This window comes from Salvelinus fontinalis, chromosome 18 (genome assembly GCF_029448725.1).
Source record: "Salvelinus fontinalis isolate EN_2023a chromosome 18, ASM2944872v1, whole genome shotgun sequence".
NCBI lineage: Eukaryota > Metazoa > Chordata > Actinopteri > Salmoniformes > Salmonidae > Salvelinus > Salvelinus fontinalis.
Window position 1 is genome coordinate 6,503,611 of NC_074682.1, and position 16,083 is coordinate 6,519,693.

The window sequence follows — 16,083 nt, forward strand, 5'->3', positions numbered from 1 at the left end:
ATCCATTTAAAATAAGGCCGTAACGTAACAAAATGTGGAAAAAGTCAAGGGGTCTGAATACTTTCCGAATGCACTGGAAGTATTTAAAAATACAAATACTTAAATGTATTTGAACCCAGGTCTGATCATTATGTCTGCATGAAGATAACGTCTGATCCTCAGTACTTCAAACATGAAATCAAGTTGTTTTCACAGTGCCGTAAAAGAGTTCACTTTTGACCTTTTCTGCTCAACAGTTAATTCCCCGGTATCCTTCTATTTGGCTCATTGTGTGAACACACAATGTGTAAACCACACGCATACAGAGTAATTAAGCCAACATTCAAAGAGAGGAAGTACTGTAGGACACGCCCATGTTATTCTGCGGATATGCTCGGCCTTTGTTCTCTCCTAAACCCATGCAGATGTACGGTATGTGTCTATAAGACTGACTGTGTTTGATGATGTATTAAAGTCCCACTGTCCTTCTGCTCTCTATCAATCTTTATCTGCCATGGTTTCTCTCCCTCTGTCTCTTTACTCTCTCTCGCGCTCTTTCTCGCTTTCTGCCTTTCGCTCCCTCTCTCTTTCACTCTGTCATTCCTTTTTCTCCCACACCCTGCCCTCCATCTCTCTGGTTGTCCATGTGGCTTACAGGACTAATCATTACAGTGGTGGTAGTGGTGGTTGTACAGAGAGTTCCCGTGGTTCTCTCTCTCTTTCGTCTCTCTATTTCTATTTCTCTCTCGCTTTATAGTTCCCCTCTGCTTTCAAATGAACTCCGTCCACTCCACCAGAGTACCGCCTGTTTCCTCTCAAGGCTAAGGTGTCTCCAGTACTCTCAGTTCTCCATCTTCCATTCCATCAACCCTGCTCTCCACCACCTGTTCTATTACTCTCCCTTGTAACCCTCTCTATCCTCCTCTACCCCCCTTTCAACTCATCATTTAGTTATACCACCCTGTATCTCTATCTCTCTATCCCCTTTTCTATTCCGTATTCCATCCCATTATCCCTCTCTCTCTCTCTCTCTTTTCCATCCCCCTTTCTGCATCATAAAACTATCAGTCTTTATCATCCATCGCCAAACCCCTCAGACCCAGGGGGGAGGACAGGACAGGAAGTCAGCTGAGAGAGAAAGGCACTCAGAGCTTTCTGACTACTCCAACAAGCTACCTCCTGCTGTTACCTGCTCAAAAAAAAGCAACACTTCCAGAGAGAATTGGGATGTATAGCCTACTAATGACCAATGCGATGTTCAAGGTCGCCAAGGGGTTACTCGGTTGCAGTGCTATTTTTGGGGACGTAGATAGCTGATCGGTAATTCATCTGCTCTATGCGTTATATTTCTAGGTCTGGCTTCGTAAAAGGTTAACGGGAGAAACGTGTGAGTACAAACAATGTCGGGCTCAATCGGAAATGACCTTTACATTTCTATCGCACGATGTGTACCGCTTCAACAATACAGATCGAATATAGCCCTTAGAAAAAGTTGGTGAAATAGTTAGGAAGTATTAGGTAATTGTTAAGCTAAAACAAAGTCTGGGGGAAACCATAAGGCTTGCATTTACAATATTATAATGCTGGAATTGGAAATAGTTGTACAAACAAAGTTAGGGTGTATTGGGTAACTGGGGAGAGGGATATTAAAGTAATTAGAAAGAGATTGACAGATCAACAAATTGGACTAGACCCGACAGAGGGCAATTTTAAAATCAAAAGAAAATGTGTTCAACTTTTGAATGCATTATTGATGGAAGGGAAGATAGACAAAGAGGGAGTGTGTGTGTGTCTGTCTGTTTGTGGGGGCATCTGAAACAGTATAAAGTGGTTTCCTCCTACTCTCCAGCTGTAATGGCTGCCGTACATCACTGCGACAGACCCTCCAGTGGAGCACCCTCGACAAGCTCTACCCAAACCAGTTAACGGTCACAATCTGCACAGGAAATGAAGATGCACGAGAGGGATGTGATTTCTGCTGCCTCCAAGATGTGACTGCGGAGGGATGGGAGAGGAGAAGAGAGAGAGAGCGAGCGTTCAAACACCATCTTTCCCTTCTAAAGAGTTCTCTCTCTCTCTCTGTGTTGGTCCAGAGGGATACAGTAATAGTGTTCTCATCCACCCACATCTGTTGTATCTCACCGCAGAGCTCCTCTGTTTCCACAAACTCTTGACAGCTGACTGCATGAAAAGACAAGTCATTCAACTGAAGTCCAATTGAAGTTTACTTCAAAAAAGACAACTTTCAAGACTGAAGATTCGAGTACTTTTGAGACCACTGATTTTATTCTTTGACGTTTTTTTTTTATTTCATTGAAGGAACGATTTATTGATCCATCGTGAAATAATACATCTACTTACAGTTTTTAAATGTCAAGGTATTTTACATGGTATTTGGTCACATGCACATTGTAAGAAAAAAGAAACACAATATTATCTGTACAAACACTTACAGTAGTCCGTAGGGGGAGGAGCCTGTGAAATAAAAAAGGCACCTGGTATGACATTTGACCCCGGTTCACAGATACCACCAGAGACATGTTACCGCCCACTTTGCCTGTGAAACGTGTGCACTTCTGAGCAGCCACTCAACATATGACACATATCAGCTCGGTCAGTGTTTGATTAGGCCGAGATATCAGGACATATTAGAACTTTCTTACAATGGATCTTTAGTAGACGAAGGTGTTTCCCAGAGCCTTCGTTAGCAACGTGGCTCTTAAAAATCTTTGCACATCTACAGTACGAGTGATCCAGGCCACTCGTAGAGCTGCCAAAGTGCATCGCCAGACTCTTTATTGCCCTTCCGCGTCACTTTATTCACAGACCATTTCTGCTAAAAAAAAATTGAATCAAGATGTTTAGGCAATCTGTCACAGACTGTGACTACAGATGACTTCGGAATGAATTTGACTGCAAATGCAAAAGTGGCCGAAGTATTTGCAATTGTTACTAACAAGTTGAGGATAAAGTGATGCTTCAACTTAAAACCGAGAAACTACAATAAACCATACATAGGTCTACATATACTATTAAAATCATATTGATATACATTTCATGTTCCGTCAATTGAGTTCTATTTTGCGACTAGGATACTGTCTAATTTTTTAATCTGTAATTTTGTGCATTCTTTTTTTTGATTTTGCTGTGTCTATAGCCTATTTGCAGACATAATTGGTCATATCTGTCGAGGAGCTGACTCCATCAGTATAGTGGAATAATTATCATGTCGAGGTAAGATTTGAACGGAGAAAGCTGACCCGAGAGCAGTGCTGCTTTTCTTTCGATCCTATCAGTATCGACACGTGGTCTAACAACATACTCTCTACATGCTCGTTTGGGAAACACATCTTTAAAAAGTTGGTTTGTAAATAACGATGCATCTGGTAGCATCATCGTAATGCTTAAGTTACGTCGCAACTGGGAAACGAGGCCCAGCTCTGTCAGCGTTTGATTAGGCCATAAACGCTCTGAGCGCACAGCGCAGCAGCCTGGGAAGTAGATATCAAGTGAGGTGAAAGGTTCAGTACGTCGCAGATAGAAATCTAACAAATAGAGCTGACAAAACCCGATCCCATACCAGACAGACATTCATATCCGTTCTACATTTAAGTCATTTTAGCAGATGCTAAATACATGTATCTGAATCCGAATGCTCTGTAACGTTGAAGCCTTTTGAACGCCGCTTGGAGCAAGCCTGAGACCGGTTACAGCTTTTCTACAGAGCACGTAGAGGACACGTCAAGGATCTCGGTACCAATTCTATTTCTATGTGCAGTGGGCCTGAAAGCAGAGGCAAGCGGCAGAGACATGGAGCCTACGTGGTGCTGATAGGCCGAGTGGTTCATTTTCTAATTAGGTGAAAAGTTAAGCTCGGGTAGACAAACAGACGGTCATATCTGCACACTGGGTAGGAAAGTCAGTCGTCTTTTTGTCGGGGCGTCGGATAACCAGGAAGTCAATAACTGTGCCCAAATCTCCCCTCCGATAGACAGTATTATACACCTGTATACAGGTGATTCAGCCAACAGAGAGGTACCCGACGGAGACGAGAGAAGAAGCCTAGGAATCTATAGCGAGTGGACATGGCTGTCAGACATGCTCGGTCAGTAGCAGCACTTCCAACAGGAGAGGAGAGGGCTTCTAATTTGGCTGTGTGGTTAACCCTTTGAGACTAGGAGGTGAGAATTTTGATTGTTCTCATCGACGTCCTGTACCGGGAATTAAAAAAGCACCTTTGTGATGTCATCAATTAGAACGTTCGGTAACACTTTATTTCGGATAGGCCATCTTGTAGATGATCAGTAACATTTCAACCAACTATCTAGTAGCCCTAACCCTTAACCTAACCCAAAATGAACCCTTACCCTTATTCTAAACTTAACCTTAGCAAGCAGTTGCCGGTCAACAGATTATTTGTTGATGGTATGACCACAGATGGACTACCCGCACTATCCAAATAAAGTGTGACTGAACATTCGGTTGGCATATTAATTCTGCTCATGGTTCTGAGGCGTCCTCCTCTCCTACCATCACTACTAGGATCACGCAGCTCTGTTCTACAGCAAATGCACAAGCAGGGGCACCTTTAAAAAGCGCCTTTAAGTATTACAGAGCTTCCTCGAACAGCTACTGCGAAACACACTGAGCGAAGGAGTAGAAAGGCTGATCCCGGAACAGTCAGCAGAGTAGAGCACCACACAGTTAGCTAGCTATAGGTGATTGGCACAACTGTGGGTGTTCAACATCCTTCATGTTAAGCCTGGTCCTCCAAGGGCCACGATAGAGGATTTGGAAAATACAATATTAGAAGGGAGTCGACAACAACAAAAAAATGCCTGATAGTTTGACGTTATTAAAGAAGTCGTAAAAGTCGAGAGAGATTACATAGATATTCCTCTATGACAAAGGAACATCGATTGTACCTTAAACACATTTAAATGGCTTTAAAAACAAGGCGTTATGGGCTACATACAGAGACTATAAAACTGGATCTGTGTCTAGTATAAACTCCCTCTACCTTCAACTCAAACCTAAACCTCGGCTCAGAATAACATGATTGCGTCATCTTATGTCTTACGTTTCTCTTTATCAAACTATTTACATCATGTTAGCAGCATCAACATGTCTTGTAAGAGAGACAACATCGATTCAGTCTTCAAAGACAGCTCTACATAGACAGTATTTGAGATTCTCATTGCAGTAGATTTCATTTGGGATACTTTTCTTTCGCTATATTGGACCACCAATCCCTTCCTCGAACGTAATCCATTTGATCACAGCACAGTACACACGTTTCTAAGTCTTTACCAGATAAAGTGCACTCAATAACAACTAGATATATTCACAGGAGAAGAAATGCTGTGAGTTACACATGGCTCAGTCGCTCACTAGGCATCTAAAAGATATTTCCGAACATCAGGGAGGAGTGTGAGAATTTCACAATTTCTTCGGAATGTTCTATGTTGTGACATCGTCAGCGGGAATTGATTTGAATGTCCCCTTCTAAAAGGGTTAGGAGGGAAGATTCTCTGATCACCGGTGCCTGGAGATAGTGGTTAGCCACATGAGTGTGTGTGTGTGTGCGTATGTGTGCGTGTGTGTGTGGTGTGTGTGTGTGTGTGTGTGTGCGCGTGCGTGGGAGGGCTCGAAGACAAATATGTTTAACTTAGCAGACAGCAAATCTCAGAGCTGAAGGATGCCAAGCACTGCCAGGCAAGATGGATAACCTAAAAGCCTGTGTGTGTGTGAAGCCAGGCGTCACCCCCACACTACCCAATGGCACACACACAGCAGGGAAGGGTTCCTTCTTTAAAACTACTGAACGGAAGAAATAAAGATCTGGTAAATCATGCGTCCCAAATGGCACCCTATTCCCTATATAGTGCACTGCTTTTTGACGAGGGCCCATAGGACTCTGGTCAAATGTAGTGCACCATGTAGGGAATAGGGTGCCAATAGGGATAAAGCACTCTTCTCCTGTCCTGACCTACTTAAATCAGACTTTTGCCCACCATGCAGCATAACTCATCACCACCTGCTAACACAGCAGCCAATTAGCCTGGCTAGCATTACCATCCCTCCCACCACTGTCTCTGTGGCGCAGAACTAGAGCTATATTGGTGTCTGCAGTTACAGTTATCATCAGTTCAGACCTGGCCTCAAACACTATTTGAAATTCCAAATACTCTATCTGTGTTTGATTGAGCTTGCCTGGCATCATGGGCCGGCTAGAACAAATGCTGATAAATATTTGAAAGATTTCAAATAGTATTCAAACCAGTGGAGGCTGCTGAGGAGAGAGCGGCTCATCATAATGGCTGGATCGGTACGAAGGGAATGGCTTCAAACCATGTGTTTGATGTATTTGATACCATTCCACTTATTCCGCTCCAGCCATTACCACGAGCCAGTCGCCCACAATCACAGTGCCACCGACCCCCTGTGATTCAAATCCAGTTTAGCAGACGTTACAACAGCTAATAAGCTCAGAATGGACTGGCACAGCATACCAGACTCACAGGGTAAGAGGAGAGGAGAGGTTGAGATGGTGATTCTCGGGGTGCTTATTGAAGTGTTGAGAGCCTCAGTGAGAGAGAGACAGGGGGCCGAGTCCCAACTGGCACGCTAATCCCTGGTCAAAAGTAGTGCACTTCATAGGAAGTAGGGTGCCATTTGGGACGCGGGCAGTCTCGGGCTGCATAAAGACAGGAGAGATAATGATCTGGACCTTTGGCACCTGTGGAGCTACCGCTGTCTGGTGGGGTTGGTGTGTCTGTGTGAGTGTGAATAATGCTATTATTCCTGCACTCCCACCCTGATAAGACAGCAGTGTGTGTGTGTGTGTGTGTGTGTGTGTGTGTGTGTGTGTGTGTGTGTGTGTGTGTGTGTGTGTGTGTGTGTGTGTGTGTGTGTGTGTGTGTGTGTGTGTGTGTGTGTGTGTGTGTGTGTGTGTGTGTGTGTGTGTGTGTGTGTATGTTCCTCCAGGACTGGTGTTAGTAGTGATGTTATTATTGCTAGGCTCTCTCAGTGCAGACTGCAGCCAAGGTAGAGGCCACAGAAAACCCATCCATAGAGATGAGGAGACAGGGAATCACAAAGGGCTGAAATGAACTCTCGACAAACTGTCCAGTGGTTTCAACATCCTGTATGTATACTGAACAACTCACTCTCTCAACCCCCTTTGCTATAAATGAATTCCAGTTGGTTCATCTCAGCCAGTAGACAGTCAAACACAGACAGCCCTGAAGATAGAAACATCGTCTTTAGTTGGCTCAGAAATGGTGTTCTCCGAGGGTTAGTTCACTTCTGGGAGACCTTGTTTTCATTGAATGAGTAATAAATAGGAGAGTAGATGAATCAGTCAGTAGCTGTGTCTGTGAACATCCCATGGACATTCTGCTTGCTGTCCTCACACAGCCATCATCTGGCACAATAAAGGTTTTTATCTTGTCCAAATCCCATCACACCTCAATTGCACTTACAGTTGGATTGGCAGTAAAAACAAGAAAAAGGTAAAAACTCTCAAGCTTCCCGTTTTGCCTTTCAGTTCAAGACACACTCCTCATAAGGATCTTTCCGGAGGAGACTGAACTTTGCGACGACGCGCCATCCACACTTTGGTCGTCCCGGTTATGGTTGGTAGCCATGACGTCCTGCCGCGTCACACCTGATTGGTTGAGGGGGTTGAAGTGAGAGGGTCAGAGGTTGAAGGCCCTCGGTAAAGATGGCCGCCGATAATGATGTCACAATGACGCTCCGACCGAACGTCACCTCTTCTTCCCCACCTTTGCTGACCAGATCTTCACCGTCATATCACTGGAAAGAGAGAGAGGGAGAGAGAGACAGAGGGATGGCGGGGTAGAGAGATCGAGAGAGACAGAGAATGAGAGCGAGAGAAACATTGAGAGGGAAGGAGAGCAGAAGGAGAAGACCAAGAGAGATAGGGAGAGACCGAGGAATACAAGGGGGGAGGAAAAGAACAAGAGCAAGAGGAGAGAGGGAGAAGAAAAGAGGGACTCAATTGCCAGCATCTTCAAACAGTTCCATTGTGACTCCCACACAGCACCAGAGAGACAAGACATCAAAACCTACAGTTCACAGAAAGATGACACACACACACACACACACATACACAAATGCTACCCCCTACTCCTTCACCAATTACGGAGCACAAAGGAATCAGCTCCAAAATAGACATCAAACATCGTCCTCCTCTGTGGCACACAACCTCCCCTCAAGATAGAGCAAACACCACAACCCTCATCCCTCGGTCTCTGTCCCTCGTTATGTCTTCCTCTATAATTCTCTATTTTTCTCTCCCCTCTCTCAAACACCATATGTCCCCTCCCCCCCCCGTCCCATCTCCCTCCTATTCATCTCTTCCCGCCCCCCTCTCTCTGATCAACAGAGCTCCAATTGAAGTTTGTAAAATACTATAATTGCATTAGGAAGTTAAGAAGAGAATCAACATATCTTCTCTGCTGTTCTGTTCTCTTTTCCCTGTTAAGAAACTCACAGCTCAGTTGACAATTTACTCTTAATCTCCTCTCCATTCATGACCTGCCGAGCACTACCTCCTAACCGCTGTCATAATACCCAGGATAACACTCCCTCTCCCTCCTCAATCCCCCCTAACATCAGGCTGCTAGCTGGGCTCACTGAAGTGTGTTGCAGAGACACCGTGTTACTGTAGCATTAGTGGGAAAAAATAGGATGATTGACATGGATGATGTTGGCGAGGAAGGGTGTGTGTGTGTGTGTGTGTGTGTGTGTGTGTGTGTGTGTGTGTGTGTGTGTGTGTGTGTGTGTGTGTGTGTGTGTGTGTGTGTGTGTGTGTGTGTGTGTGTGCATGCACACGCTCGTGTGTGTTTGTGTCTGCTTGTGTGTGTGTGTGCACATGCATCTGTATGTGTGTGTACTGTAGGTAGGACCCAATTCAAATAATAATTATTGTTAGTGTTACGTGCACTCTTACAAATAAAGGTGCAAGTTGGAACCAAACAAGATTATTGACAGCGATGCCATAGGGGAACCATTTTAGGGTCTATGAAGAACCATAAATTGGGATGGTTCTTTGAAGAACCATATAAAAATCCAAAACCAGAATGGTTCGTCCTGGTGTAGGGCTATAAGCCTTATTTGCATTTTTCCCAGGTCACCTTTCGAGTATTTACCAGTAACACACATGACTGTGTTTGCTATTGACAGAGACATGGTTGCTGCATTTATAAATTTTCAGCCTTATGGACTGCACCAAGTGAGATCCTAAGCGAATACGTGATCATAAAAAAATATATATTTAACACAATATCATACGTAGTTCATAAGGCCTTATTTTGAGGGCCTAGTTTTACCCTAATACAGGGGCCTGAAACTCATACACATCACTTTGACCCAAAACCACACCCATCATTTTAACAAATTTCCCAGCATGCTCTATTGCAGGCAGATTTTTAGATCTATGTTTGTGCATGTACATTGAGCGATTACTCTAATGCTACACAAAGATAAATAACATACGATTTTCTAAATTCATTCAAATCAGTTGGTTAGATTTTTTTGCACCTGTTACTGAAATGTTTGTTCCAGTTTAAATGCAGGTCAGGGGTAAGCAACTAGATTCGGGCCGTGGGCCGATTTTTGTCAGAGTGGATGGTCTAGGGGCCGGAAATTAATTTGAGTACTTATTAACACTGCAAAATGACCACAACTAAGCCCAAAAAGAGATTATATTTAAAATATGCCATATAGCATACGCTTTTATCCAAAGCAACTTAGTCGTGCATGCATACATTATACGTATTGGTGGTCCTGAGAATCTATCCCACTATCAGGACCATGCTCCACCAACTGAGCTACAGGACCAACTGTTGGATATTTGAAAAAAATAATAAGTTCATACCTTGATTACATTGAGACACAATCACATAATGTCGTTGCCGACCCCTGCCTTAGGTAGTTTCCTCATAATGTGACTTGCAGGTAGGCTTGCAAAATGTTGGTAACTTCCCTAAAATTCCCAGGGTCTCCAGAAATCCTGGTTGAAAGTTTCCTAGAAATGGAACCAGGAAATCCAAAATCCTTTCAAAGAGGATTTTTGGATAATCTGTGAATTTTGGTAGAGTCACCGGAATTTTGCAGGCCTGACATGGTATGAGGTATGAACTGGGCTACAATTATGCACTTATAAATAAAAAGGTACAAAGGATGACCTCACAAGGTACCATTATAGTGACAAGTGTTTGTACCCCTTTAGGACAAATCAAAACCTATTTTTCTGAAAGTGCAATACAACGGTCTGAAACTCCTGGTTTACAGGCCACATCAGGCCTGCAGGTCACATTATACTGGCTTGCAAAGTGATGTGTAATTCCTATTGGAAGTCAGCTAGAGTTAGGATATACAACAGTTAGGCTATTTATTCACCTGCAACCTGCTACCTGCATTCAGAAGGAGTGCCTGGGTTAGGAACATTGTAAAGAGACTACCTAAGGCATTTAAACTGGTACAAACATTTCAGTAATGGGTGTAACAAAGTAAGTATTGGATTAGAAATGTATGTTGTTTATCTTTGTGTAGCATGAGATTAATCAATCAAGCAATGTACATGCACAAACATAAATATTCAAAAAAAATACGATGCATTCCGAATGTATTCAGACCCCTTGACTTTTTCCACATTTTGTTACGTTACAGCCCTGTTCTAAAATGGATACAATTGTATTTTCCCATCAATCTACACACAATACCCCATAATGCCAAGCAAAAACTGTTTTTTATATAAAAACTGAAATATCACATTTACATAAGTCTTCAGACCCTTTACGCAGAAGTTTGTTGAAGCACCTTTGGCAGCGATTACAACCTTGAGTCTTCTTGGGTATGATGCTTCAAGCTTGGCACACCTGTATTTGGGGAGTTTCTCCCATTCTTCTCTGCATAACTTCTCATATCCTGTCAGGTTGAATGGGGAGCGTCGCTGCACAGCTATTTTCAGGTCTCTCCATAGATGTTCAAGGACATTCAGAGACTTGTCCCGTGTGCTCAGGGTCGTTGTCCTGTTGGAAGGTGAACCTTCACCCTAATATGAGGTCCTGAGCGCTCTGGAGCAGGTTTTCATCAAATATCTCTCTGTACTTTGCTCCGTTCATACTTCCCTCAATCCTGGCTAGTCTCCCAGTCCCTGCCGCTGAAAAACATCCCCACAGCATGATGCTGCAACCACCATGCTCCACCATAGGGATGGCGCCAGGTTTCCTCCAGACGTGACACTTGGCATTCAGGCCAAAGAGTTCAATCTTGGTTTCATCAGACCAGAGAATCTTGTTTCTCATGGTCTGAGAGTCTTTAGGTGCCATTTGGAAAACTCCAAGCAGGCTGTCATGTGCCTTTTACTGAGGAGTGGCTTCCGTCTGGCCACTCTACCATAAATGCCTGATTAGTGGAGTGCTGCAGAAATAGTTGTCCTTCTAGAAGGTTCTCCCATCTCCACAGAGGAACTCTAGAGCTCTGTCAGAGTGACCATCGGGTTCTTGGTCACCTCCCTGACCAAAGCCCTTCTCCCCCAATTGCTTAGTTTGGCTGGCCGGCCAGCTCTAAGGGGAGTCTTGGTGGTTCCAAACTTCTTCCATTTAAGAATTATGGAGGCCACTGTGTTCTTGGGAACCTTCAATGCTGCAGAATTGTTTTGGTACCCTTTCCCAGATCTGTGCCTCGACACAATCCTGTTTCGCAGCTCTACGGACAATTCCATCTACCTCATGGCTTGGTTTTTGCTCTGACATGCACTGTCAGCTGTGGGACGTTATCATATCATATATACAGTGGGGCAAAAAAGTATTTAGTCAGCCACCAATTGTGCAAGTTCTCCCACTTAAAAAGACGAGAGAGGCCTGTAATTTTCATCATAGCTACACTTCAACTATGACTGACAAAATGAGAAAACAAAATCCAGAAAATCACATTTGTAGGATTTTTAATGAATTTATTTGCAAATTATGGTGGAAAAAAATAAATAAGTAAATAAGTACACAATTGGTGGCTGACTAAATACTTTTTTGCCCCACTGTATATGCGAGAAGGTATTATATATACAATTATATATACAAGCAAAGTGATCACGCTGTTTTCATGTGGTTTCTTAAACGGAAGCAACCGGAATGAAATGGGGATTAAAACACCTAAATATGTCCAACAGAAATTCACATTTGCAACTGTTGGACTAATGATTACTCCCTAGATCAGCTAGATGAGTGTGCAAGGCGGTATTGAATGTGTCACTGTCTGTCACCTTGAGTACTCAAAATTCTCTACGTTGGAAACTTTCATTCATCGGCTAGGTTGTAGCAACCTCATGATGGATACTGGGAAAATACGAGTATCATGTAGTAGCCTGAACCTTTCGATGTTAAATTGAGCTGGGTGAATGGAATATGAATGATAGTCATCCAATATACTGTTATAGAAATAAGGCCATCTTCATGAAAAAAAAAAAAAATATTCCCTCATCTTAAACGGCACCGACTGCCACTGGAGAAAGGGCATTAGCGAGATGAAGAGAGGGAGAGGAAGAGAGAGGGAGAAAATATAAAAAAAGAGCAAGAGAAAGAGGGCCCTAATGAGATGAAGACAGGGGACGGAGAGAAGAAGAGAGGGGACGGAGAGATGAAAATAAATCAGAAAGAGAAAGCAACGCGAATGAGTGAAAGTACCAGAGGAGAGCGGAAGCAGGGTTGTGAGTCGGAGTGAAGGCTCATGGGAGGCTTGTGGCACGACCCTTGATAGCCAGAACCCGTCGAGGTAGACAGGGGGTCAGACCTGGGACATAACTCCATAACTTCACCCTGCAGTCACTGTGGCAGGGCAGGATGAGGAGGAGAGGGGAGGAGAAGCAGACAAAATACAGAAGGTGAAAGCGAGAGAGAGAGAGAGAGAGAGAGGTAGGAGAAGGAAGAGAGGGGAAAAGGAGAGGTTAAAGCGGGTTAGAACAAGATGAAGATAAGGTGCTAATTAAGAAAAGGTGTATTCAGATGTATCAGGAAGGGCATTAAGCATGAAAAGTGAAAGGCGTTGGTGAAAAGGGGTAGGTATAGGGAGGACAGAGATCACTGGGCGTGCGAAGCAGATCCATGCAAACCCCTCTCGATCTACAATCCTAGTGATGTAGTACGTGTACTTCACCGCCGTACCATATGGTCCCGTCAGTCTGCTAAAGTTTTCCATGCAATGCTGGGAAGAGGAAAGACACACTGCACATGCCAATGATACGCCTGGTCGCATGCATCGAGCTGAGCTCTACCAAGCAAGTGACTAGTTGTGTACGGCTGAGTGATATCAGAAAGATTTATCCTTGACAAGGAAATTGAATGCCTCATGCACCAGTCAACAACATTCTCTTGTTAGTCATAGCACTTCTCAGAAAGAATGTACTGTCCTAGAGTAACCTGTTCTAATTGCTTTGCTGCAATAAGGTATATCATTAAATGTGACAAACTCTCTAGCAGGGTGATGCCAAACACCAAGTACTATTAACAGTCATCTAACAATAACCCATGTAATGAAATACATTTGTGAAATATGCCCCTGATTAGTGCAGTTACATCCACCGAAAGCCCCCAACTACCCTATATACTTTACCCTTGCAGTGGCGTAACGTCATACCTGGATATGAAGTGAAAAATACATCTCGGAGAAAGGTTATAACAAGTTAGAATATGGTTATAATCCCGTTTTAGTCATGTTTTACCTGGAAGCGGTGAAGATGTGCCGCGAGTTGGTGCAGATGGCATTGATGGGGCTCTCATGACCCTTGACCTCTCCTATGGGGGTGAAGTTATCAACGTTCCACACCTTCAGCATGCCTCCCCGACAGGCACTCAGCAGCATGGGGCGCCCTGGAACATATGCCAGCGCACACACCCAGTCCTTATGGGCGTTGGGGATTTGCTGTTGGGGGGGGGGGGGGTTCAGTTTAGTTTAAATATACAATTTCACCGACACACAGTCACAGAAGTAGTGTTTGAAGTTCCAACGTTGACTGTGTATCAGTGTACATGATCCTCTACGGCTAAACTGGGCACAGATATCCTTTCCTCAGAGGTATACTGTGGGTGTTTGACTAAGATTACCCACCATTCAAGAGGATTTAAAAAGCATTACCGGATACTTACATGAACGCACGCACGCCTACACGGGCACACACCAGACCCGGGTTTAAATACTATTTAGGGTACTTCAATTACTTTCAAAGACAATGTTGGAAGTAAGTATTTTGATTAACACAAGTAGTTGAATATGGCAATGTATTTGGAAATACACTCAGAAAGTATTGTCATGTATTTAAAAATACTAAAATACACAGGCAAGTGTATATTCCAATACAAATATTTAAATAATCCAATGCATTTGAACCCAAGTCTGTTCGGGTCATTGAAATAATGTTTTTCCAATAGAAGTAGTTGATTCGGGAAACATTATTTGAAAATACTGAAATACACCGAAGTTATTTCAATAAACAAACGATCAAAGTAAAGTATTCCCTAACCCTACTCAGTAGCTATCGATATACACTGCTCAAAAAAATAAAGGGAACACTTAAACAACACAATGTAACTCCAAGTCAATCACACTTCTGTGAAATCAAACTTTGTGGCCTGCTGGAGGTCATTTTGCAGGGCTCTGGCAGTGCACCTCCTTGCAGAAAGGCGGAGGTAGCGGTCCTGATGCTGGGTTGTTGCCCTCCTACGGCCTCCTCCACGTCTCCTGATGTACTGGCCTGTCTCCTGGTAGCGCCTCCATGCTCTGGACACTACGCTGACAGACACAGCAAACCTTCTTGCCACAGCTCGCATTGATGTGCCATCCTGGATGAGCTGCACTACCTGAGCCACTTGTGTGGGTTGTAGACTCCGTCTCATGCTACCACTAGAGTGAAAGCACCACCAGCATTCAAAAGTGACCAAAACATCAGCCAGGAAGCATAGGAACTGAGAAGTGGTCTGTGGTCACCACCTGCAGAACCACTCCTTTATTGGGGGGGGCGTGCTAATTGCCTATAATTTCCACCTTTTGTCTATTCCATTTGCACAACAGCATGTGAAATTTATTGTCAATCAGTGTTGCTTCCTAAGTGGACAGTTTGATTTCACATAAGTGTGATTGACTTGGAGTTACATTGTGTTGTTTAAGTGTTCCCTTTATTTTTTTGAGCAGTGTACTTGTCCACCCTGCTCTACAATGTTGACTACTCTCTCATGGCAAATAAAAAAAATGGATGACACAGTACTTACTTGTCCCTCAGCACTAACACTTTGGCTGCATCATATTCCTTGTATAGTGCACTACTATGGACCCTGGCCCTAGTAGGGTATCGATTTGGGTTGTAGCCCTTTGAGCTGAGCCGGTAAAGACATGGCCTATATTTAAAAAAGGCAGCTTTTTACCTCACAGGATTCACTCCTGCCACTATAGGCTGACCACATTGTAGACAGACACCCATTAATCAACACGCAAGCACTGTAGTAGTACGTTCCCTTTCCCCAATACCGTCAGTATTGCGATCAATGACATTCAATTATCGCTGCCACACGGTGCCGTGACACACGCACAGTCCCCCTCCCTCCCTCTACACTCATAGAAAAAAAAGGCTATTCTGTGGAAAGGGTTCTACATGGAACCCGAAATGGTTCTACCTAGAACCCAAAAGGTTCATTCAAAGGGTTCTCCTATGGGGACGGTGGCACCTTTTTTTCCCCCCTAAGAGCGTACCTGTGTGAGTTCTTGGTTCTCCAGGTCCCACTTCTTGATGCCGTTGTCTCGTGATGCGCTGAACAGAACGTCTCCCTGGATGGCCAGACACTCGATGCCGTCATAGTGCGGAGGCTCAAAGTTGTGGGCGGGGCCTAAATTACCCAGCATGCCCTCTGCCACATCAAACACCTGACACAAAAACAGGACAGCAGACAGAAAACATGACCAAACAGCAGACAAACATGGTTACACACTCCCAACAGGAATCCACAAAAGGAAGTATGCCAGTTCACACCTCAAGAGAAGGGTAGATAATCAGGATGTAGCCTGCGTAACGGGGTACAATGGAAATGC

The 16,083-nt window shown here is 43.9% G+C and overlaps 1 protein-coding gene across 4 annotated transcripts in view; it reads right to left on the reverse strand.

Moving 5' to 3' along the window:
• Nucleotides 1-2,237: 2,237 nt before the first annotated feature.
• The window catches only part of LOC129814860 (kinesin-like protein KIF21B), a 107,423-nt gene continuing 93,577 nt past the window's right edge, over nucleotides 2,238-16,083 (reverse strand). For 2 of the 4 annotated variants that reach the window (XM_055867960.1, XM_055867957.1), the window contains 4 exons: nucleotides 15,748-15,918; nucleotides 13,727-13,926; nucleotides 12,693-12,833; nucleotides 2,238-7,797 (listed from right to left, as the gene is read on the reverse strand). In XM_055867960.1, the coding sequence (XP_055723935.1) occupies nucleotides 12,734-12,833; nucleotides 13,727-13,926; nucleotides 15,748-15,918 (471 nt within the window). In that variant the 3' untranslated portion in view covers nucleotides 2,238-7,797; nucleotides 12,693-12,733. The remainder of the gene's footprint in view (nucleotides 7,798-12,692; nucleotides 12,834-13,726; nucleotides 13,927-15,747; nucleotides 15,919-16,083) is intronic. The other 2 variants (XM_055867962.1, XM_055867961.1) reach the window with 1 other exon arrangement.